Raw genomic sequence first — 24,700 nt, forward strand, 5'->3', positions numbered from 1 at the left:
CTTGATTACTGTTTGTCCTACAAGCATAAAGCAATCACTTTGGGGTTTTTTAATCCGAGGCAGCGAACATTCCCAACCTGGAGTTTTCCATCATCGGGCCCCTTAAGCTTAAAGTAGGTCTTTGAAATCTGTATAGCCTGTTTGGGCTAGTCCATTAAAAATATTGAATTCCTCACTGACTGTTCAAGGTACCCTAGAATATACCACGTACACACATGACATTTCCTGACTCCCCCCCCACACACACACAGGACCTCACAGACTGGAAGACAAAATACACAAAGCACAGTTACCTGTGCCCTAAGTTATTCTATAACTAAGTAAAGGGTCTACACAGTCATGGTACTACTTGCTTACCTTTGATTAGCATCCTTGAACAAGAAAAATGATCCCCTTTGTGAACATTAGACCTGAGCTACAACCCAACATTCAGATGGAGAGACTATTACAAAATTTAATGCATTTGCTTAGGTTTCTTTGAAGCATAAATTGTAGGATTAGGATCCTTTCAAAGCACTGTGGTTTGGAAATTGCCCCCAGAGGCCTACAAATTAAAGACTTGGTCCTTAGCCTGCACACTACTGGAAAAGGGCAAACCCTTTAAGAGAAGAGCCTAGTGGAAAGAGGACAGGTGTGCCTTTGAGGGAATTACTGGCTTTCCTGGCCACTCTCCACTCCCTGTTGCCTAGCTGCCCTGAGTTAAAGAAGCCTCTGCCACATTTTTTTTTTTCTGCCACTCAGTACTGTGCCATCCAAAGCACAAAGCAACAGGTCTAAGTGACCATGGTCTGAAAGTCCCCAAGGCCCCAGGCTATCACTGTCACATATCCTTCTAAAGAATTACTCTCCCTAGCCTCTTTTTTAGCTCCTGACCCCTTAAGTGGCCCCTAAGAATACCTGCCATGCAGGAATCTTCAAGAATCTGCACCCCAATTTGCCCTTTAATTCCCTGAAATTTATCTTCCATTAAGATGCATGCTGTTTTTTACAGCTTCTCTTTCTAGTTATAGATTATAAATTTTCCTTCTGCTGAGTCTTGGAGCTGACTGACTATTTTTCATTATATTTGTAAGGCTCGGAGGGGGGAAGAAAAGGAGGCCATTCCTTTATTTGAGAATTCTGACATTTATTAGCATAATAAAACTCTCAAGATGAAATTGCAGTTTTCCAGACAGTAATTTCATTTGCAGGACAACTTACAAGGAATTTATTTGAAAGCCAGGTAAAACCCAAAATATATGAGACGTACAAAAAGTGCAGGCCCCAAATAAAATGAAATAAATGAGTTAGGGATGGAAAACTCAGCTGTTATCTCTCACATATTAATTAGCAGGCAGCAGGAACAACCTTCCAGGAAGTCAGTTTTTTCAACCCATCTTGGACTCCTTTCAAAGAGGTTGTTTGGAACTTTCTTCCAGTGTGTGGGAAATCATCTTGTGGAATCGCTTGACACAGCACTGCTTGGCAAGAAGCTGCCACTGTGCAGCTATGGATAGCAAGGTCTTTCATTTGGACAGAGATTCCCTATTTGTCACTCAATTGATCAGCCAGAAGAAGCTAATGATGACCACATTAAAAACAAAAAGAATTCCTATCCCCAGTTATACAGAGGTTTAGTGAGATTGAGTGGCCTGAACAAATTCACATGGCTGACACAGAGCAAAATCAGAACAAGAGTAGGTCTTCTAAGACCTGGTAGAACTGGTGTAGAACAGAATTTGGCTATGGCTTGAGTGTTCATAAAGCTCAGAAAGCAGAATCCCTCCATCATCACATCATCTCACTCATGCAGTGATGCTGGCTGACGGGGAAAGCTACAGAACTGATACATAACTGATACCGTTATTATCTAATGTATTGGGGCCAGTTGTGATGACACATACCTGTCATCCTAGCATTCAGGAAACTAACACATGAAGATCATGAATTGAGAACCAAACTTAAGCTAATGATTTCCAAGACAGCCTGAGCTACGTGGGAAGACCCTGACTCAAGTTACAAAAGGTCAGAATACATATGTGTATAGAAGGCACTTACTTTGAGTTCCCAAGAGGTAAAGACTAACTAAGATAGCCACTAAGCTCCAGAGTAGCATCCCAGAAGAACTTTCCAGAGAGGGAAAAGACAGAGAATGAGTGGCAACAGAGGTGTTGGTAGATCTGGCTATGCCATCTGGCATGACTGTCTTCTAAGAGGCCACATCAAGAGCTGTCATTCATCCAGGAGGATGAAGGAAGAAGTTATTGACCAACATGAGCGTCCCATTGACCTAGGGTTCACTGTAGCAACAGGGGAGAAATATAGGGTAACATTTTTTGCTGAAAGGGGGGCAGGGGGAACAAAAGGGAAGCCAAGCATAGTGATACTCACATATATCCCAGGACATAGGAAGTAGAGACAGGAAGATCAAAGTTCAATGTAGTAAATTTAAGGTTACCCTGCATTATGAGACCCTGTTGTGGATGGGCCTGGTGCATGCTAAGTCTACTCTCCTGGGAGGGGCTGCAGACTAAGAGTGAGTCCCATACCCAGGTGACTTCTTGTGAACCAGTCCCCTAATTAATAAAGGAGCCAATCACTGAGTGAGTAGGTGGGACTTCTGGGTTGCACGGAGGAAGCGAGGAAGAAGGAGAGTTAGGGCCTTTTGGATGGGGATAGCATGAGGACAAGTTGTAGCTGCAAATGTCTCCTGGTTTCGAAGGCGGATCTGTCAGGTTTCACCACCAGAGGATTTAGACTTAATAAGGTTTACAAGGTTAGGATTTTAGTTGCAGCACACAATGCTTGAGTTTCTGAACTAAGTTTGTGTTGTGTTTTCCTTCACCTGGTGGCTCATCTGGGTTCAAGAGAGAAAGGTACAGTGGCAAAGTGTGGATTTGCCTGAGGTGCACCACAAAGGCCATAGGGGATTTGAAACACAGGGTTGGCATAGCAACAACGCACCAATGGAAACTTAGCAAGCTGGGCAGAGAGCACTGAGTCAGAGTCTCCGAGAGATAAAAACAGGTCAGCCATTGTCTACCAGTGCATGGCCGGCCAGGCCGCTGGGGTAGTGAGTTGCTGGTACAAGGGCAGGAACAAGGCCGTTCTTTTTAATATTTCCTGCAACAAGACTCTATCTCAAAAAGCAAAAACAAAAGAGAAGGGTCAAGAAGGACAACTGGGGTACTCAGGTTGAGATATTCTGAGCCCACTGACAAGTCTAGAAAATTTGAGGCAATAGGTGACAAGGATCCTGGTGATATGATGTCCTAAGAACATTTTCTTGCCCTCAAATTCAATCTCAATCAAGCCAGGAAATATGAAATAGAGACAATACAGAAATAACAACAGGAAACAATAAGGCAAGTCCAGAACACAGGTCATCTTACAGAACTCTAATTTATAAAACTAGTTCGGGGTCAAGTAGAGGAGGGTGTTACCAGAGACTTGAGGGCATACCAGATGCTGCATGTAAGTCTTATTAGGACTCTAACAGAAGAAACTAACTATAAAAATGTTTTGTGGTCCTACCACTTACTGAAGAGCTATTGGCAATTGGTATCTTCTGAGAAGAACAGAGTCACTCTCCTTTGGAGATGTGGCCCCTAGTAAGATTTTTATAGTGCTCAGAGAAAGATCACACTCATGCTCATATGGTAAAATTACTTGTACCTATGAGTTACTTTTTATGAATACATGATGTTGAGAGTATACTGGGGTAGATCTGGGGAATAAAATAGGGAAGGGGAACAGTAAATATCAATTTTCATTGTATAGATGTATGAAATTCTCAAAAATAAAGAAAAGTCAGTTTAAAAGATAAAAATAACTGATCCCAAAGAATCATGTGTGGCAAAGTCCCATTGTCATATGTACACATGAGGCAGAAGAATATGATCAATGAAGGAAACAGAGTCGTCCACATAAAACTGGCTGTAACAATAGCCATGATGGTGGATGATGTCACAAGTGGCCAAGGATATAGGAAACAGAAGAGCCAAGAGGTTGAGTGGAGAATAAAGATACCTGATTCTTCTTACTACACAACTCTCAAGGCAGATAAAACAGTTTTCTTGTGTTTCCAGAGTCCATATATCCTTTTATATATAACCCAGTTCTGCAAGGATTATAATGTCACCAAGTGTCAGAGTATGGACTGGAACTGAAGCCTTCCAGATTTCAGAACCTGCAATTTTGCTGCAACATCTGTCATCTCCTTAAGGAAACAACATGATTATGCTTGCATTAGATACTGTGGTGGTTTGAATATGCTTGGCCCATTATTAGGAGGTATGGTCTTGTTGGAAGGAAGTGCCTACCTGGAGGGGTAGGCATTCAGATCCACCTAGCTGCTTAGAAGGCAGTCTCTCTCCCAGTTGCCTTCAGATCAAGATATAGAAAGAACTCTTATCTCCTTCTCCTGAACCATGTCTGCTTGCAAGCTGCCATGCTTCCCATCATAATGACAACTGACTGAACCTCTGAAGCTATAAGCCAGTCCCAATGAAATATTTCACTTTAGGAGTTGCTGTGTTCATGGTGTCTCTGCAGCAATAAAACCCTAAGATAGACTCCACCCTTGAGGGTTACTGAGTTACAGGGAGGTTATTCTCATTAATTAAGAAGAACATGTTTAAATTAAGGAGGTGGAAGAATTAAAATTGAAACATAGCTAAGCCTGTAAGTAGAGAGCACACAGAGAACATTCTAGAGAGCAAAGACCTGCCTCATCAAGTATCTAAACACGATCCTTGGGTTTATAATCCATTCCAGATATTCTGCACATTCACATGACATCATTACCTCAATTTGCAAAACCAGAGCCACATGTAAGACGAGACAGAAGAGAAGGTAGAAGCAGTCAAACGAAGCAGCCAGCACAACACCAATCTCCCGTACTGAAAGTCAAACATAGCAACCTTGGGCAATGCCCATGAAAATATCAAAAAGTTCGGGAACACTAGGAAAGATAAAACAGGTGTGTCTTCCATGTAAGTTAGTCACAAGCCTGCTTCTGCTATCTCTGTGACTTTATGAAGTGATATACAAAATAATTTGCTAGAAACCATCAGTGTTGGGAGTTTTTTTAGGAGAGCATTCACTCAACAAATTCTTATTGAGTGCTGGCCCTACAATAAGTGAAACGTTCGGCACTGGAATTGCTTTGGGTTACTAAAACATGACCCATTCACTCTAGGAATTCAGCTTAGCACAGCCATGACAGACAGGCCTCCAGGAGCATCATTATTCAAGGTTTCTGTCTTGAACTTTGGAATGGGAAGTCTCACAAATGCAGTCACATTTCACAGGTCACATTCTGGAGGCTTACTAATATAATTGTTCATCTGAAGAATGGTGAATCTTCCAGAATGTCATGAGGTTTTGAGTTGGGATATTCTTAAGCTCAGTTCAAAATCAGGATACTCAAAGGAGTCCAAAGAGGAGGGGGAAAAATCATTCAAACAACAGGTGATAATCTGGTGGGCTATCCCTCTGTCCGCAGGGTTCCTGTAGCAACTCTCCCCCTGAAACAGTGATGATTTCCTCCTAAAGGGAAAAGAGAAGAAAAGAAATACAATTTCGATCAAGAAGAGATATAAACATTCATGGGGAGTCAGGTAGAGAATGGTTAGAGAGAGAAAGACTAAGGCCATGCATCTACCTCCCCTCACTCAACTGTCTAGAAATAAAAGGGTAACCTCCTTTTAAAAAGAAATGCATCTGTACAGTATGAGAAAATAAGAAGGAAGGCCACCAAGTAAAATGTGGAAAAAAATAGATTGTCTAAGAAGAAGCGGAAACTGGGAACACATTAGGGACACAACTCTTAAATAAACGTTTGCCCCTGTTGCTGGTAAAACTGAAGAGACAGAAAGCACAGACATTGTCATACCCCTCAGAGAGCTACTCTTTCTTGACCCCAAGCCTACAGCAGCAGACACTGAATTTGGGAAACATAAGTTGTCTATGCATGAATAAATTTGAGATTGAATGTTGGAAGACTGTTTCATTATTGAGGTATTTAAAGACCACCTCCACTATAACAGAAAGATTCAAAACTCAGTAGTCCAAAAGATTTCTAAGAAAATACCAAACTTATAAAGGAAACAAAAAGAAGCTTTAAGAGATCTACATTATCTTTCTCAACAGAATAAGTCATCCATGAAACAAGAATATGCTCTTATAAGAAAAAATGAGCATGCAATTGAAAAATATGATTGTTTAAATTAAAAATATTTTCAGCAGAATAGACAGAACTAAAAAGCAATTTTGTAGATACAGAAATTGTAACATCAAAAAAAAGATACCTAAAAATAGAAAAATGGACTGTGAATAAAAAGAGACAATTTACAGGTGACTAACTGGAAGTAGCTATTAAATATATGAAAAGACACCTCAGCAGCAGAGGCCAGGAGAAAAATGCAAGCTACACCATAGCGAGCTATTGCATCTGCCATTTGACAGAGGAAACAGCCCTCACATAGTTCTGGCAGGAACATGAATTGATTCCATGTTTTTGGAGGGCAATCTGGCAGGCCTTCTGCAATTAGAATGTGCACACTTTTCTTTCCAGCAATTTCAGTTCAAGGAGTCGATCCTGGAAAATACTCCATATGTATGCACAGTGACAAAGTAACATATACGTAGTACAGAAGTCTCTAAAACCCTGTTCTTGATCATGAAGCAGAAGGTGGAAGGATGGGAACAAGAAGAGAATGAGTAATTAAGCTGAACCCTACACCCGTACCAGGGAGTCCTGGTATATATACTAGTGTGGAAATATCTGCCAGGCAAATTTTTGAGACAGGTTCTTATACATGCAGACTGGCCTTAAACTCACTATGTAGCTAAAGATGACCTTGAACATTTGACCCAAATTTCTCCCCCTTCTTGAATTCTGAGATTACAGGCTTACCTCTCCACCTATACACCCAGTCTATGTCATGCTGAGATTCAAACCCAGGGCTATGTGCTAAGCAAGCACTCTAATAACTGATGTTAGGTCCCAACCCTCCTAACCACATTTTAATAACAGGTGGTATACCTGCTGCTGATTTTAAAATGCACTCTATACAGTGATGCCTCCTTGAAACCTCACAGGGATGTCACTGACTGTACTGGCTGGTTTAGTGCGTCAACTTGACACAGGCTGGAGTTATCACAGAGAAAGGAGCTTCAGTTTGGGAAGTGCCTCCATGAGACCCAGTGCAAGGCATTTTCTCAATTAGTGATCAAGGGGGAGAGCCCCTTGTGGGTGGGACCATCCCTGGGCTGGTAGTCTTGGGTTCTATAAGAAAGCAAGCTGAGCAAGCCAGGGGAAGCAAGCCAGTAAGTAACATCCCTCCATGGCCTCTGCATCAGCTCCTGCTTCCTGACCTGCTTGAGTTCCAGTCCTGACTTCCTTTGGTGATCAACAGCAATGTGGAAAGTGTAAGCTGAATAAACCCTTCCCCCCCCCAACTTGCTTCTTGGTCATGATTTTTGTGCAGGAATAGAAACCCTGACTAAGACACTGACCTACCCAGCTGAATAAGGAAACTGAGTCACAAAATCTTGAGCAGTGACCACAAGCCATGCATAATAATGAAGTTTGGATTTAAACCCAACATTCTGGTATCAGGGACCATGCCTTTAAATACTACCTTCTACAGTTTAATTAAATACAGCTTGAAGGTTAAATTGTTGGGTTATACAATATAAAAATCAGAAAACTATGTATTTTCTAAAACTGTGTATTACTGACTAGCAAATAACACATGGCACACTACTAACTCAAGGTGGAAGACGCAATCAGGGGATTAAAATCAGTGAAGCTGACATGACTAATATAATCATGAATTAATGGTATAATTAAATTTTAATTTATCAAAACTGATCGCCAGACCTCCATGTGGGCATAAATGATATCTTTGTGTAGGGCTTGAAGTGAACTTGTTGATCTCCAAATTTTAAATTTGGAATGAATAAAGACCTGCAGAGGTGTGTGGTGTGGTCTTCCTGTGTAGAACTTGACCTGAGAAATGGGCACTGACCCTCTGATTGAAATACTGGTGGACACAAGGAACCATAGCTGCTGAGGTAGCTTATTTTGAACAAGTAAAACAAGCACTGGGGCTCAGAAGGAAGTAGGAGCTTCGGAGGAAGGCTGCTGCGGAGGAAGGCTGCGAGGGGCTTAGCTCCTGACTACATCTGGCACCAGCCATTGGAACTTGGCCTCCCTGGTCTTGGTGACCTAGCCTGTGAACAAGGTTACTGTGCTTTCATAGCACAGGTGTCACCATGGTGATGAGGGCATGCATGCTTGGTCCAGAACAATGCTACCAGACTCCACACTCTCCCTTCCTTCCTCCTTTCTTCTTCCGCCTTCCTCTGGCTGTTAGAAGGCCCTTCCCCAAACAAAAAGGAATCCACCCTCACCTAGTCTAGATCCATAGCGGTGCTCTGAGCTGGGGCTTCTGGGAATGAACAGTTCTCTTCTGTCCTTTCTTCTCTTTTGCTCTAACTCTGCTATTGGATGGCGGGGGGGGGGGGGTGGTAGTGGTGGTGGTGGTGGTGGTGGTAGTGGTATTATTGTTGTTTAAGTTGGTCAGAGGTTTCATTGTTGTTGTTTATAGCCATGTAACCCAAGCTGTCCTTAAGCTAGTGAGTCTCCTGCCTCAATATCCAAGTGCTGGGATTACAGATGTTTCCCAACATGCCTATCTACACAGGTGATTTTCTATGTGCTCCATTCACAAAGCCTGGGGCCTTCTGTGGATGGATAAAATAAAGAAAGCAATATAGAATCCAAAAGACCCTGATACAGCAAAATCCTAGTGCAAGCAATTCTATGACACCTTCTACACCTGTGAGACTCAATTAGATACTGGATCTGGAATTCCCATAACATTATCCCAGAATCCCTCAGACCTTCCCTTCTTGTTGCTGAGGTACAATTATTCTTGTAGTTGTGACAACTGTATTAAAACGAAAGCTGCTTCTCCCTATGACATATGTGAGACATTTGCAAGTTAGCATGTGAGTCAACGATGGGACAAATGGCAGAGTACTGGGCACAGGATCACAGGGTGCAATTATGAATACAATATTGTTAAAGTCCACAAGACCTCAAATAAGCACTCTGTGTATTCATCTGCTCAATGTTATGGCTGGAGTGTGTTCCAGACAAAATTGCAATTTAATGGTTTTAAAGGATAGGTCCCAGAAGAGGTAAGCAGCTCATGAGGGCTCTGCCTTCATAAGTGGATCAAGCAGAGACTGCCCCATCCAGGGATCCATACCATAATCAACCACCAAACGCAGACACTGTTGCATATGCCAGCAAGATTTTGCCAAAAAGACCCTGATATAGCTGTCTCGTGTGAAGCTATGCCAGTGCCTGGCAAATACAGAAGTGGATGCTCACAGTCATCTATTGGATGGAACACAGGGTCTCCAATGGAGGAGCTAGAAAAAGTACCCAAGGAGCTGAAGGGGTCTGTACCCCTATAGGAGGAACAGCAATATGAACTAACCAGGACCCCCAGAGTTTGTGTCTCTAGCTGCATATGTAGCAGAAGATGGCCTAGTCGGCCATCATTTAGAGGAGAGGTCCTTGGTCTTGCAAAGATTATATGCCCCAATACAGGGGACTACCAGGGTCAGGAAGCAGGAGTGGGTAGGTTGGAGTGAAGGGTGGAGGGAGGGTATAAGAGACTTTTGGGATAGCATTTGAATTGTAAATGAAGAAAATATCTAATAAAAATTTTTTTTAAAATATGGAAAACTAGGCATTCTGAAGTTGAGGGGGAAAAATTCCATTGTCTCAAGAATAGGCTTCTTGTTGGCCTGTGGGTGAGAGAGGGAGGGGGGAAGGGAGGGAGGGGAGGGGGGGAGGGGGGGGGGGGGGGGGGGGGGGGGGGGGGGGGGGGGGGGGGGGGGGGGGAGGGAGGGGGTATGGAGGGAGGGAGGGAGGGAGAGAGGGAGGGAGGGACAGCGAGGGAGAGAGGGAGAGGGAGAGGAGAGAGAGAGATGCATACATGTGTGTGTATGCACAGAAGCAAGCTTACTTATGTAGAGGACAGATGTCACTCTCCTGCTTAGTTTTTTGAGACAGAGTCTCTCCTCTGAACCTGGACCTTGCCATTTTGGCTACACTGACTGGCCAATGAGCCCTCAGGATCTCCATGTCTCTGTTATCACACTCCCAAACCCAGCTCTGCAGTACAGGACATGTATGCCGCCATGACTGGCTTTCATGTGGGTATTGGGGATCTGAGCTCAGGTCTCATGCTCATACAGCAATACTGTACCCACTGAGCCATGTCCACAGATCCAGATGTGGCCCCCTCTTTCACTTGCCCACTCTCTTGGTCTCTCGCCCTGCTTTGCTCTTCCATATTCTGCCAGGAGACAGTGTAGTAAGAAAACCCTCCTTGAGAGACAGTCCCTCCATCTTGGACTTCTCACACTCTAAAGGTATGAAAACGGGATTTCTTTTCCTTATAAATTTTCCAATATGATGTGCTCTATTGTAATGGCAACAAATGCAGGGGCTGCTGAGGCTCAGTAGGACTAAGTGACATGTCCAAGGACAGACATGCTCCAAGGATAAAAACAAATTCAGACAGGAACAGTGGTGACTCTACTGTGGAGATAAGTTGCTACGGCCACATGACTGCTTCCTGCACTCCAGCTAGCTTCAAAGCTGCCCTGGATAGGAGTAGTTCAGAGGGTGTTCCTGAGACTAAGAGAAGGGCTTGGACAGAGAGCCGGCTGTCATCACCTTGTGCTAACAACAGACAGCCCTCAGATAGTCAGAGAAGAGAAGCCTGAGAGTGGGATTACAGGTGCAAAGTGCCAGTTAAGGCACAAGACAGGGGAAGACCAGGAGCCCCAGAGCTGCCCTGGACAGTCAGAGGTCTCTTCTATCCCAATATGCCGTAGTTCTGAGACTCTACGGCCTTAGCCTGGAGCCTATACCCGCTGCACTTGCTCCAGGCTTTCTTCAACCAAAGTTCCTGCCAATTCCATGCCCAACTAACCCTTCAAAGAGAGTTACCTTGTGGAAATCAATGAGATCTGTTAGGGTGGCATGGCGATTAGGGTCCACTCCCAGAAAGCTGTAGAAGTCTCCAGAAGCATCCACAAGGAAGTGTTTGAAGCCTCTCTGCAGACGGTAGGACAGGGTATAACCCCAGATCTTCTCACTGACCCGGACCAGAAATGCTCCCTCAGTCATATTCTCCAAAAGGTCTTCTGCACTCTCTCGGCTAATAATTCCTAATTCAGAAGAAGAAAATGAGAAGTAAAAATTAAAAAGCCATGGAAGGTTCTGCATCTTCTTCTCCTTCACTGCCAAACCAGCGACTGCCCCTTTCTCTCTGGCTCATTTCACAGACCAACCATGTTTTCCAGGGTGTGGGAAGGAGGAAAGGGGCCTTTGGGAATTAGCTGGTTGCTGCTTCTGTAAAAGTCTACTGACCCAGAACAACCAGCAATGAGGCTGGGGATAGAATTTCTACGGGGACCAGAGTGAAGCATGCTCTTAGCCAAATTAAATCACACTAATTTGGATTAATTGGGTAAGCAAGGAATTACTAATGAACTAGAATTATAGCATCTATTGATTACAAATACTAGAGAGCCTTAAAGCCCAGAGTTAATGACTAGCCAGAATGATGGAGGACCATGCCGAATTGACTGGGTTTAGTAGATGAAACCCAAACGGTGTTTTCCCCTACGGCAGGAGGGTCCAACCTTGTGACATTGAAACACAAAACCGTCAGCAACAAAGCTCACTCTAAAATAATGCACAATCATAATGCCTGGAGTATGTTTATAATTTTCTTCATAGCTGTTCTGAGGCACAAGAAGACCTTGTATATGATCAGAGATTCCTCCAAATGTCTATGCACACTGAGCACATGTTTTCTTGGTAGGTAGAATAATAAAACTCCATTTCACACAAGAACTAGAACCTTCTAAGGTACTTTAGCCTATGCCATGTGGTACCATGAGAGTCTAGAAGTCAGGTCTTCTTTGGAGTTACATACGCACTGGCAGCAACCCCTAGACGTGCTTTGATGAAGCTGCCTTCATCCACATGACGGGGAGAAGGCAAGTATTGGCCAAGTCAAACTCTGAAGAGCAGGGGAATAAGGAGGAGAGAGGGAACCAGACAAAGTATATTCATTCTCCAATACTTGCCCCACCAAGGGATCCTCTGCCAAAATCTTAACTTCTCCCGTGCCCTTTGATATTTACGTGACTAAGCCCAGACCTACTGTAGTTTTCAACTCCAATAAAAAGTTTCAAATGTTTTTGGTTGGTTAGTTGGTTTTGGTCCTAGTAATGAGTCTTGTCATGTTCTACTGTTTTAGAAGAGCAATGAATTGTAACAACCCCCCCTCTGCACACCTACTGGACCACTTGAAAATGTATACACCCTTTAAGTTCCTTATGCCTGAGGCAGGGGACAACGCACCCACACTACCAAATGCTGCTGTTAAAGATAGTCAGCATGCTTGAGGGCTACTGCTCACGTCCTCTCCCAGGACCACGAACAATTAGCAGCCAAGATGGCTAGCTCTCCCCAACTAGGAAAAGTAAGTGGATAGTCCAGGAGATAGAGGAGTAGGAGAAGGAAGGTCTCATAGCAACAGAATAACTAAAGAAAGAACATTGTGCCATGTAGAGATGGACTAGAGAGATATCTCAGAAGCACAGAAAAATCAGTTGTGATAGGGTTTTTTTAAATTGGTTATTTTATTTTTTTACTTTTCAAATGTTATCCCCCTTCCCCGTTTCCCCTCCATGGACCCCCATCTCCCCCTCCCCCTGCTTCTATGAGGGTACTACCCCACCCCCTCCACCCACTCCCACCTCACCTCCCTAGCATTCCCCTAAGCCGGGGCATCAAGCCTCCACAGGACCAAGGGCCTTCCCTCCCATTGATGCCAGAAAAGGCCATCCTCTGCTACATACTTGGCTGGAGCCATGGGTCCCTCCATGTGTACTCTTTGGTTGGTGGTTTAGTCCCTGGGAGCTCTGGGGGGGGGGGTCTGGTTGGTTGATATTGTTGTTCTTCCTGTGGGGTTGCAAACCCCTTCAGTTCCTCCAGTCCTTCCCCTAACTCCTCGACTGGGGTCCCTGTGCTCAGTCCAATGGTTGGCTGTGAGAATCTGCATCTGTATTGGTCAGGCTCCGGAGTTGTGATACTTTTAACTGTCAGCTTGACACAATGTAAAATCCCAAAAGACTATCTAGGTAAGTCTGGCCTGTATGCATATCTATACAAAACTGTCTTGAATGCTTTAACTTTATAACGAGAAGACACGCCAGAATAGTGGATAGTGCCATTTCCTAGTTTGGGGTCCTGGGCTGTATAAAAGTACAGAAACCTAGCTGAGCACTAAGCATGCAAACTTTTACTTTTTTTCTGCTCTGAACTGTAGAAATAATGTGACCAGCAGCTTCAAGGTCATGGCCCTGATTTACCCCACAGTGATGGACTGTAACCTAGAACTATAAGCCAAATAAATATTTTATCCCCTAAATTATATCTTATTCAGGCATTCTGTTACAAAAACAGAAATGATTCTAAAACAAGGCTGTGAATATGTTAGGGTCTTCCTACCCTAGCAAACACATCACTACTACATTTCTAAGTCATGACATTGGTATCTAGTTCTCTCATCATGAATTGCTTATAAACAGTTCCATTTTCAGGCATTACAGCCAAAGATTGTACTAAGGGTCATGAGAAACTCGCTAGCTAGACACACTATGACGTCCATCTCATCTAGTCTTCAATAACATCTTAATATCCACAGACTGTAACAGAGAATACAAAGGTTCAAGACTTCAAAAGGACATGGAAATGTTGAGGGTAGAGTCCAGACTTGAACTTGGGTCTTCAGTCCTCCTCCGGCCCCCAAGTGCAGGGTTCTTTGCTCTACACTGTGTTAACTCCTAAAGGACAGAAATGCTAGAAAATACAATAAAAGGGAAGCTAGGGTAGACTGAATTGAGGCACTGAAGAGGAACAATAAGTGTGGCCTGCTAGCTTGGTAGATTGTGTGTAAATAGCAAGGGGAATATTTGCAAGGTGTTAACAGGAAAATGTGTTGAAAGAGTAACAAGGTCTATTCATGGGTCACTCACATAAATGTAATGTTAAGGAAGTGGACAGAATCTCAGGAGGTTCAGAGACATGGAGGACAAAACAGAAAGTCTGACAACTGTATATTCTAATCCTGGAAGGAAGGCCAGAAGAGAAGGGCGTGCAGATAGAGGCAATTCTTAAAACTGAGTGGTTGCAAATCATCAAAGGCATACGTCAACGCTGTACAGAGATACTTAATATTCCCTTTGTCAACCAGGGAGAACAGGCAGATTTCTAATAAAGATCAAACAGGGTAACTTCTCAGATGCAGTCATAGAAGTCATAGGAAATTAGATTAATATAGTCAGTGTGCTAAGAGCAAAACAACTACATTTAATAAGACAATCTTTCAAGGAGATGGGTTCAATAAAGTCATCCTCAGAAAAGTAATTTGAGGGAGTTAATTAATAAAGGATATATTTCAGAAAAAAAAGGAAACTATTCCCTGGCAGAGAATGTGAGATTCCAGAAGGAATCGTGAGTACATGTTGTAGGTCAGTCTAAAAACAAACAAACAAACAAACAAAACTAATATTACAGCACCATGAGAACAGACAAGAATTTTTTAAGATCAATTATATCATATAATGAACATTCAGTACCTATACACAGTGGAATTTTATTCAGCTGTAAAGGAAAATGAAATGATGGAATTTGCAGGAAGATGGATGGTTGGAAAATAAATAGAGTAACCCAGAGTCAGAAAGACAGACGTGTTTTTCCCACTCAAGGTTGGATCCTAGCATCAAAGCTTTATACATGGGTGTTTAGTCTGAAGTATCTATAGAATCCAGACCTGGAAATGAGCCATTCCTGCAGAGGGGGAAAGAAAGATCTTAAGGGAGGAAGTGTCCTATTTTAGTTTCTGTTTTTCTGATAAACACTGTAACCAAAAGCAATTTGAGAAGGAAGGTTTTATTGGTTTCCAGTTGCAGTACATCACTGAGGGAAGTCAGGGTAGGAAGGAGCTCAAGGCAGGAATTGGAGGCAGAAACTGAACAAAGGCTTGGCCCCTGTGATTTGCCCAGCCTTCCTTCTTAGATCACCAAGAACCACCTATTTACGAGGAACAACGCCCGCAGAGCGCTGGACCTTTTACATACCTGCTTACAGGCCAGTCTGATGGAATCATTTCCTCAACTGAGAGCTTCTGCTTGTGTCAAGTTGGCAAAAAACTAGCCAGGACAGGGGGGTAGCAGAAATCAAAAGATAATGGAAGCAGAAAAATGAATGAGGAAAAGAATTCAGCAAAGTATGAAAGACGAGATTAACTGAAAAGTAAACACATTGAGACTCCTTTTACATCACAGAACGAACGAAGTCCTGAGAAATTAACAGATTAGCAGCAAATGGAAGAAATGAAATGATAGATAAAGCATTTGGGATCAGGATCCCACCTGGTGGAAGAGAGGAGTCTGCACTTGCACAGCACACAGAACTCCTCAAGATTGTTGCTGTGCCCACTCAACACTTTCTTCTTGACCTCAGTGCCCTGGGTGGGCACTTCTACTTGGCCTTATACTTTCTTTTCTAGCTCTCAGTGTGGTAAGTAAATAAATGTATACTCATTATAGATTACCCAAACTCAGATATCTGTTATAGTCATCCAAATAGACAACTTGTAATTACAGACAATGGGGACAAAACCCTAGCACAAGACCTTCCTGGCATAAGAGCCTACGAAGGAGGGCAGAAACAGACAGATGGATCTAAGGATGTTCTCTAAGGATTAGAAAGCAAGAGGCTGACTCAATGACTACAAGAAGTTAAGGTGAGACCACCCAGGGCCACCTTCACTAAGAACAGAATCAAAACTCAACAAGATGCAGACATATGCTAGGTCACCAGGGAGTAGAACTACTAGGACGTGTGGACTTGTTGGGAAAAGTGTGTCTCTAGGGGTGCACTTTGAGATCTCAAATGCTTAAGCTGAATCCAGTGTTTCTCTCTTCCTGCCACCTGTGGATCTGGATGTATAACTCTGAGTTACTCTCCAGCTCAGTGTCTACCTGCATGCCGCCATGCTTCCCACCATGACAGCAATGGACTAAAAGTCTGAACTGTAAGCCAGCCCCAGTTAAATACTTTCCTTTATTAGAGCTGCTGTAGTCATGGTGTCTCTTAGCAGCAATAGAACACTGACTAGGAATCCAGTCATCTCAAGAAGCCAGCCTCTATGTCTGTAAACACGACATACATACAGAAGAGAAAGTTCTGTGGAGCTGGAAATACTTCCCCTGGAAAAGTTCAGGAGAATTAATTTTACATAAAAAGTTAGTCACAGAGAAGCAACAAGGTCAAATCATGTTACCAAGAGAGGAAAGAAGTGACCAGAAGTTCTTCCCTGAAGGTGACACATGCATATGTCACCCACATGTTTGCACAGTTTGCCCTCTATATACCTGCTGGATCTGCAACAAAAAATACAGTATCAGGGGAATGTACTCTGTACCAAATACATATAGGCTTTTTACTTCTCATGATTTTCTAAGCCATATCATATAACACCTGTGTATATAGCGCATATATCTTATTGGGCACTATAAGTCATCTAAGAAAATATATGCGTGGGGATATAGACAACTGATATGCATATACTACACAGTTATAAAATGGACTTAATATACTGGAGTTTGATATCACTCGGGGGTCTGAAGCCAAGCACATGTGGATCCCTAGAAGAAAGTGCATATATAAGAACTCTTTTAACAGACTGTATTAAACTTACCTGGCAGGATGGCTATTTGCTGGAGAGGAAAGAGTGCAAGTGAAAAGCAAAGATAAAGTTGAGTAACTCAATACATGGGGGCAGCCTGGTTCCTTCTGATAATTGTTAGGTATGAGGTTGAGGGAAGGAAGGGGTGGTTAATGACCTCAACTTTCTGCAGCTAGGGTTTTCCCAAAGGTTCAGCCTCCTAAGAGACCATCAAAAAAGGGGTAAGGTGACCTCAGAGTTACCCTTGAAGGTGAATGGCCTCAGCTAAAAGTCATTGATGGAAGATGATGAATTGTATAGTGTCCAAAATGGCCAGGTTGTTTGGTCTGATCAGGGTAGAGAAGTGCCCCTGAGGCATGCCATGCCAAAAAAAAAAAAAAAAAAAAAAAAAAAAAAGATCATCATTATCCAGCTATGGATCATCTCAGTGGGCATAGTGAACAGAGGTGACAAGGCCCAGAGAATAACTTTCTATGACTCCCTCCCAAGACTCTTTCACTAGTGGGGTCTAGCACTGAGACCCATCAAAGCAAGAAGGTAGAGTGTGAGCCTAAATGATTGAACTTTCACTGGAAGGTAAAAGAGCTAAACTGAAAGATATGCATACCAAAGAGAGATGACTACTTTTTCTGATACAAAAAAATTGATGGTCACTTTTTTTACATGTATGTGCAGGAAAGCACCATGGCGCACACACGTGAAAGTCAGAGGACAAACTGTAGTTGATTTTCTCTTTCCAACTCATAGGCTGGGGCACTTAGACCAGTGGGTTTGGCAAGTACTGTTACACACTGGCCATCTCACTCCTGCTAATTATCAGTTTCAACTAAAACATAAAAAGTATGCCAATTTACAGAATATCATGTGATTGTCTAACATCATTATATAAAACTGTCATGGAAAGATGTTTATATGAGTTTTGTTAATCATTAATAGTAAGTAAGAGTCCAGAGTAAGGTAAGATTGCTTATCAAAACATTCATGTTAAGGGCTAGTGAGATGGCCCAGCAGTCCCAAGTGCTTTCTGCTCCTACAGAGGATCAAAGATGGATTTCCATTGGTTCACAATGGTCTCAAACTCCAGTTCCAGGGGGACTCAATGACTCAATGACCTCTTCCCTGGGCACAAACACACACACACACACACACACACACACATACAGAGAGAGAGAGAGAGAGAGAGAGAGAGAGAGAGAGAGAGAGAGAGAATGAATAAACAAAAACCAAATAAATCAAAGCATGTTAGAAAATCGAGTTCCATTTGTTTACATCTTTCTAGGAACAATTTAAAAGTCTGAACAAAGGATGAGTGTGGAGCCCAAATGACAGAGTGCTTAACAAGCATGCACAGATGAGGAGGCTCCATCCTTAGCACCACATGAACTGGAGTTGATAGCATAGCCACAGCTTATAATCCCAGCACTTGGGAGTGGAAGCAGGAGGATTAGAAGTTCAAAGTCATTTTCAGAGAGTTTAAGGTCAATCTGAGCTACATGATGCCCTGTCACAAAAGAAAAAAATGAAGAAGAAAGAAGCAACAAAAACGTAGGCACTACTACTACAGCACATCATGTAATTTACATTAAATGTATGGTTTCAACAGTGGTAGTTTATATTAAAATTATCGTATTTGTACAAATCTAAGACCTAATAGAACAGCGGCTTTCTTTTTCTTCCACTCTATCCCCCATGTCTAGAAATGTGTCTGGACTTGGGCTATCAATAAGTAGCAGAGAGTAAGTGCAGTCCCTGGACTGGCATATATGAGACATTGGCACTGTGCCAACTGCTGTTCTGAGAGGTACCCAGCATTAGTCTGCTAAGGCTTCACACTGGTCTTTTGAGGCAGACATCCACACCCCTCATTTTGCAGGGTAAAGAATAAAGCATAAAAAGGCTGAGTTACCTGTCAAGGTCTCACAGCAAATGAATGGCAGAGGCAGGGGAGAGGAACAGTCTAACTAGAGTGGATTCTCCATGCAGGAAACAAGAGGATTGTATGAGCATGGGGTGGATTAGCACAACCAGTTCCTTCCCTAAGGAGACTTAACCCAGAAGTGCATAGAAGCTTCTTGGCCGGCTGAGTCCTAGGTGAGCCAGGACCAGTGCTCTAGGGACAGACTGAGGAAAGGCTACCCACACTTGGGTATGACCAAGGGGATGATGTGGAGAGGAGACAGCAATTAGAATATACAAGAAGAAATGGTACCCAGTTTTGAAGTCTTTCAAATACAGACTCATTATCAGACACTGGGAGATTTAGTTCAGTGACCCCCGTGTATCTGAGGAAGGTGATCCAGGATCCATCCATACAACCTGACTCAGGATTTGCACATAATCTAGAAAAACCTTCCATATTAGGTACTTTAAGTCATCTCTAGATGGCACATAGTATCTAATATATATCGAGTCAAATTATTATATAATTATATATGCATGTATATATATATAATTTCCATCCTCGGTGAATCCATGGATACAGAACCCACAGACATAGAGCATAAAGGAAGGCTCATGGAGGCTATGACCATGGTGGATATAGGATGCTGTTACCATAAGTGAGACACAAACCCAGCTGATCTTGTCCTCCTTTATAGACTTCAGATGTCACAGCTATAGTAATATCCCAAAGCAAACAGCCTCCATGCCTACCTGGACCCTTAATGGGAATGAAGGAGGATACCTGAATCTCCCTGCAGGCCTCTAGAGCTCATAGCAGCTCAATAACCACAGTGCCCTCTATTGAGCATCATCAAGAAATGACAGCACCACTATCAGGAGACAAGCCCTTCCTTGGAGTTGCCCAGGGTCACTGGCTATGGCAAAGGGATAGAGCAGAAGCAAGGATGTATACTGAGTTAGAAAACAAGCCATACCACCTCCACGCTCCCACCAGTAAGACCTTACTGTCCAAAATCTGGCATTTGCAGTCAGCAGCCTAGTTTCCTGTGCTGCTGCATTTTAAGTATAGACCTTAAGTAGACACATTCTGACACCCCGTAACTTTGGTCCAAAATCCCTCTCAGATGCTCTCAAATACCATGAGCATCACGATCACTACCAAAATATTCCCTCAGCAAAAGGAGGGTACTTCCTAAGTGCCATGCTCTAACAGACCCATAAATCTGCCGGTTCACACAGCCTCAAACCTGACCCAGGGCTCCGTCTCCTCCTCAACCCCAATTCCATCCTTGGAAATCATTAACCAGGAACTGAAGCCACCCAAGTAACCAAATGAGCTCTTTTTATTTCTCTGCCAGTGCTTCACTCTGAGAAAGAGAAGGCGTGCAGGCAGGCCAGCTGCCCCGGTTCCCGTTTTATGAGTCTCAATTTATCTGACGCGCATATTTCTTAAAGCTTTTGCCGCGGCTTCGCCTCACCGGCTGACAACTCCCCCATTACCACTTAGCTATTTCTCATTCTTTTTTTGTGTGACTTTCCTTTCTTATTGCCACACTTTGCAGACAATATCATTAAGAAGGCTGGAGTTATTAAGCTCTTCATTCTCCACAGTTTCTCAAAGCATCTGAAAGCCACAGCGATTGTGATGAATGTGCTCAAATGCGTTCACTTTTTTATACTTTCAAATGAAATTGAGCCATGGCTAACTGCTGAGGCAAGGGTTTTAGTGAAGCGGCTTCCCGGCTCCAGGTACACGTATGCACAAGAAGCATTAGTGCCCCTGACACTCTGTCTGTTCACAGCTGATGTGCCAGGTTCTAATCACTAAGGCCACTTGTGCAGGTCAGCGTCTCTATGAAAAGCACCTTAGACAGCATAAAAAAAGACAAGTTTGCTTATGATCAGGCAGACCTACTGTAGGTCTCTGGTGGAGGTGCTGGTGGCATGGGGAGTGGGGAACATGCTCATCTCTTGGGAAGGAACCCAAAGAGAAGTGATGAAACCTCACCTATAATCCCATTCAAGGCCGCACTTCCAATAATGTGTCCACCCTCTAAGCACACCACCCAGTGAACAGTCCTTATCATATTGAACCTTTGGAGACAAACACATCCAATGTGTACATGACAGAGGGAGAGATATCACCTGGCAAAATTATTTCTGAAGCTAGCTATGTATTCTACATAGGACTTATCTCAACTGGATGTATTCATTTATGGCGTGGTGACTTGTGTACTGTCAGTCTTATAACCCACCCGACTGCTTGCTTCATTGGAGCAGAGACCAGGCTGTATTCTCCTGTAGATAGAGATGAGCCTCCCCTGCTCATTCCTGCCTACCATCTTCTGCCAAAGGAAGTGGGACCTTCCCTTGATCTGTCTATGGAATTTTAACAGAGACGGACTCTGTCAACATCTGTGTTAGACAGTCTTAAGACAGCCCATTCGGGCAGCTCATCTACCAGGCCACAGCGATTGGCTTAGAGTTGATCCTAGAAGCAAATCAGAGGCACCAAAGCAGGCGACCAAGGAACAATACTGGGACTGTGGAGTGAAAGCAAGCCCGCTCTACTGCTGCATTGGAACTTGGGAGAAAGTAGGCACAGTTCCTTAAACAACAGCTGCTTCCGACAGTGAGTGGAAAAGGGCCAGCGGCTGAAACACACACACACACACACACACACACACACACACACACACACACACACACCTCAGGTCAGGTAAAGCCTGGAACTGGACCTGGCTCGGGGGTTGGGAGGGTGGCTTTTCAGGACAGTGTTGCTGTCCATTCTTCTATCACCTGCAACTGAACGTAAATCCCATGGGGACATAGGTGTAGCGTGAAAAATCAACTAGTTGTTTATTTACTTACTGGCTCTAAGATGGACTTGCTTGGCGCAGAGGTGGAAAGACCCAAAGTTCAAGGTTGAACGGTTTCATCAACTACACTTCTGGTAAATGCCTTTGGCTGGGAAATAGTATGGCAGGAGAGCAGAAATCAAATTTGTACATGCAGAAGACATCACATCACAAGGCAGGAAGAGGGGTGGGAGACAGTTTTGCTCCATTCTACAACAAAGTTCTCTCTGACAACTGACTGGGGCCCCTGAGTACAATTCGGCTCCCTCCTGAGGACTGTGCACCAACCCGCTCTTTTCCAGGCCTGTTCCATGATAAATACTAACACAGTAGAGACTGGGGCCACAGCACTGTACTATACAACATCTACTATAGTTTGTTATAACCCTCACCCAAGCCCTCTGTCTCTTACTTTTATAACCACTTATTATTTATTATATTTTTATTAAATCAAGCCCTGATTCCCCCTTCTCCAATTTTTTCAAATCTCTACCATTTATCTCTATCAACTCCATATATTTTTTTAATTCCTTAAATGCCTTAACACAGGGAGCTGACTTCCTAATGCCTCTGTTCAGGTAACTCAACAACCCCCAAAACTAGTAAGTTCCTGTTTTACTGTATTTATTACCTAAGACCTTTGTAGACTGCATGAACCTGAGACAGCACACTTCAGGAGTTCCCTGGGAACTGAAGCTTGGGGGAAAGGGAATGCCAGCAGCATCAGAAGATGAAACAAGTCCCAAGCAGAAAGGAGCCCACAGTGCAGGCCAGACGAGTACTCCCTATAAAGGCACGATCACTTCAATGTTCAGGACTTACGAGGACGGTTCCCCATCACCGTGTTCCTTGAGGCAATTTCAGAGTCTCAGTTTCTTCTTCACTAATGAGATGGTGACATGGCTGAGCTACACCATGCAGTGAAAAGCTCCTGAGATTGAGAAGCCAGATCACAGACCGTGAACCCCTCCATGCTCATTTACTAGCAATGTAGCTTGAGGCAAGTGGCTATAATCCTTTGGACCTCCATTTCTTCATCTACACAATAGTATGGACAGTGCATGGTGATATCAGAAAGATCAACTAAGTGAACATATATGGAACCTAAAGAATGTCTAGCATCCTGAGAGCTCCATACACAAAATGGACAGTACTATTAGCTACTCTCAGTTGGGTTCTATTGCCATGAAGAGACACCATGGTCATGGCAACTGTTATAAAGAAAACCTTTAATTGCTTACAGTGTCAGAGGTTTAGTCTGTTATCATTATGGTAGGAAGCCTGGCAGCACGCAGGCAGACATAGTGCTGGAAAAGTTTTGTGAGGAGTACATGAAATATTGGATAGTCAATTTATATTAAATATAGCACCAAAACAAAATAAATGTTCAAAACCCTATTGAAATATAAAAATCCACCATACCCCCACAGGTGTGGCCAGACATAGCTGAAAAGATACAGCCCAGTGCCTGCTTGAAAATGAGGAATCAGATATCTATCCCCTGTCCATGGAAGCCACAGAGCTAAATGCTGCCGTTGTGTGCCCAGGTACACAGCTCCATCTCATATGCAGGGTTTGGGAGCCACAGAGCTAAATGCTGCCATTGTGTGCCCAGGTACACAGCTCCATCTCATATGCAGGGTTTGGGAGCCACAGAGCTAAATGCTGCCGTTGTGTGCCCAGGTACACAGCTCCATCTCATATGCAGGGTTTGGGAGCAGAGCCAGCAGTAGAATTATAGACAACTAAAGGGAAGTCAGAACCTTAGGGATAGCAGTGCAGTCTGCTTTCCTTAAGCTAAAGTAATATTGTTCTTTGTAATCCCCTTTGGGCCTATCTAACCAATTCACCTTTTCAGGAAAAGAATGAAAACAATTCTTTTATTTCTTGGTGGGAATACCTTAAGCAAAGAAGCTGAGCTCATAGCTCACTGGAAGAATGCTGGCCTCGCATTTGCAAGGCCTCAGACTCCATCTTCAGTACTACAAAAACAAAGAGAATGGGTCCAAGTGACCTACTCTTCACACCTCAGGAAAGCTATTCATTTGAGACCAGAACCGGTAGAAGATTTTTCCTTTCAAATACTGCTCAGGAGAGGTTCTCGGAGAGCTCTTTAACTGGACGTGTGCACCAGCCCTCCAAATGGCCTGTGTGACACCTAGGGCTTTTAGAAATGACATCAGTAATGATCACCGTGGTTTGAATAGGAATGCCTGCCATAGACTTATGTGTTTGAATGCTTGACCTATAGGAAGTGGCACTATTAGGAGATGTAGCGTTATTGGAATAGGTGTGGCCTTGCTGGAGGAAGTATGTCACTGTTGAGGTAGGCTTTAGATCTCCTATGTTCAAGTTATGCTCAGTGTGGAAGAGTCAGTCTTCTTGTGGCTGCCTTCAGATCAAGATTTAGAACTCTCAGCTCCTTCCCCAGCACCATGTCTGCCTGGATGTTGCCATGATGATAATGGACTAAATCTCTGATAATTTAAGCCAGCCCCAATTAGGGTTTTCCTTTATAAGAGCTGCCATGGTCATAGTGTCCCTTCACAGCAATAAAGCTCTAGTTAAGAGAATCAGAATGAAAGAAATCTTTGATTTGTGCTTTTAAGAGGGAAGGCTAAATTAGTATCATCTTCCTTTGATGGAGTCACGTGATGTCATCAATTCCTTCTTCTCTGAGTGAGAAGACTGATTTACAGTGTGCCCTGGAGGTATGAAGCTACTGGTGTGTATACTTCAAGTCCCACTATTCACCTTCCAAGACCACTATGTTGATTACCGCATATAACATGCAGTAGCATTTATTTGTAAAATGTAATACTTGTAACCCTCAGAACAAGGCCCTGTGTTGCTGTTGTGCCCAGTGCTGGTTGATGCCTCAAATAAAGTTTTAGAGCTTGAGCTCATGGTCCTGAGATCTCAGCAACTACTCCTGAACAGAAATATCCTCACAAAGCTCCCTCAAGGTTCTTCTCCATTGATCTTGAAAGCTAAGGGTAAGCACCTCGTGGGCTCACTCTCTCCACCTGTCTCAGAAATTCTAGGCCCAGAAACTCAAAACAAAGTAAGCATTCTCGGACAGCTCTTCAAGTTAGA

General features: G+C 43.3%; 1 protein-coding gene across 4 annotated transcripts in view; it reads right to left on the reverse strand.

Moving 5' to 3' along the window:
* Positions 1-1,109: 1,109 nt before the first annotated feature.
* Positions 1,110-24,700, reverse strand: part of Sh2d4b (SH2 domain containing 4B) — a 91,765-nt gene continuing 68,174 nt past the window's right edge. For 3 of the 4 annotated variants that reach the window (XM_029541463.1, XM_029541464.1, XM_029541462.1), the window contains 2 exons: positions 11,024-11,244; positions 5,038-5,529 (listed from right to left, as the gene is read on the reverse strand). In XM_029541463.1, the coding sequence (XP_029397323.1) occupies positions 5,437-5,529; positions 11,024-11,244 (314 nt within the window). In that variant the 3' untranslated portion in view covers positions 5,038-5,436. Of the gene's footprint in view, positions 5,530-11,023; positions 11,245-24,700 lie in introns of all 4 variants that reach the window. The other variant, XM_021203944.2, reaches the window with a different exon arrangement.

Source organism: Mus pahari, chromosome 8 (assembly GCF_900095145.1).
Source record: "Mus pahari chromosome 8, PAHARI_EIJ_v1.1, whole genome shotgun sequence".
Classification (NCBI taxonomy): Eukaryota; Metazoa; Chordata; class Mammalia; order Rodentia; family Muridae; genus Mus; species Mus pahari.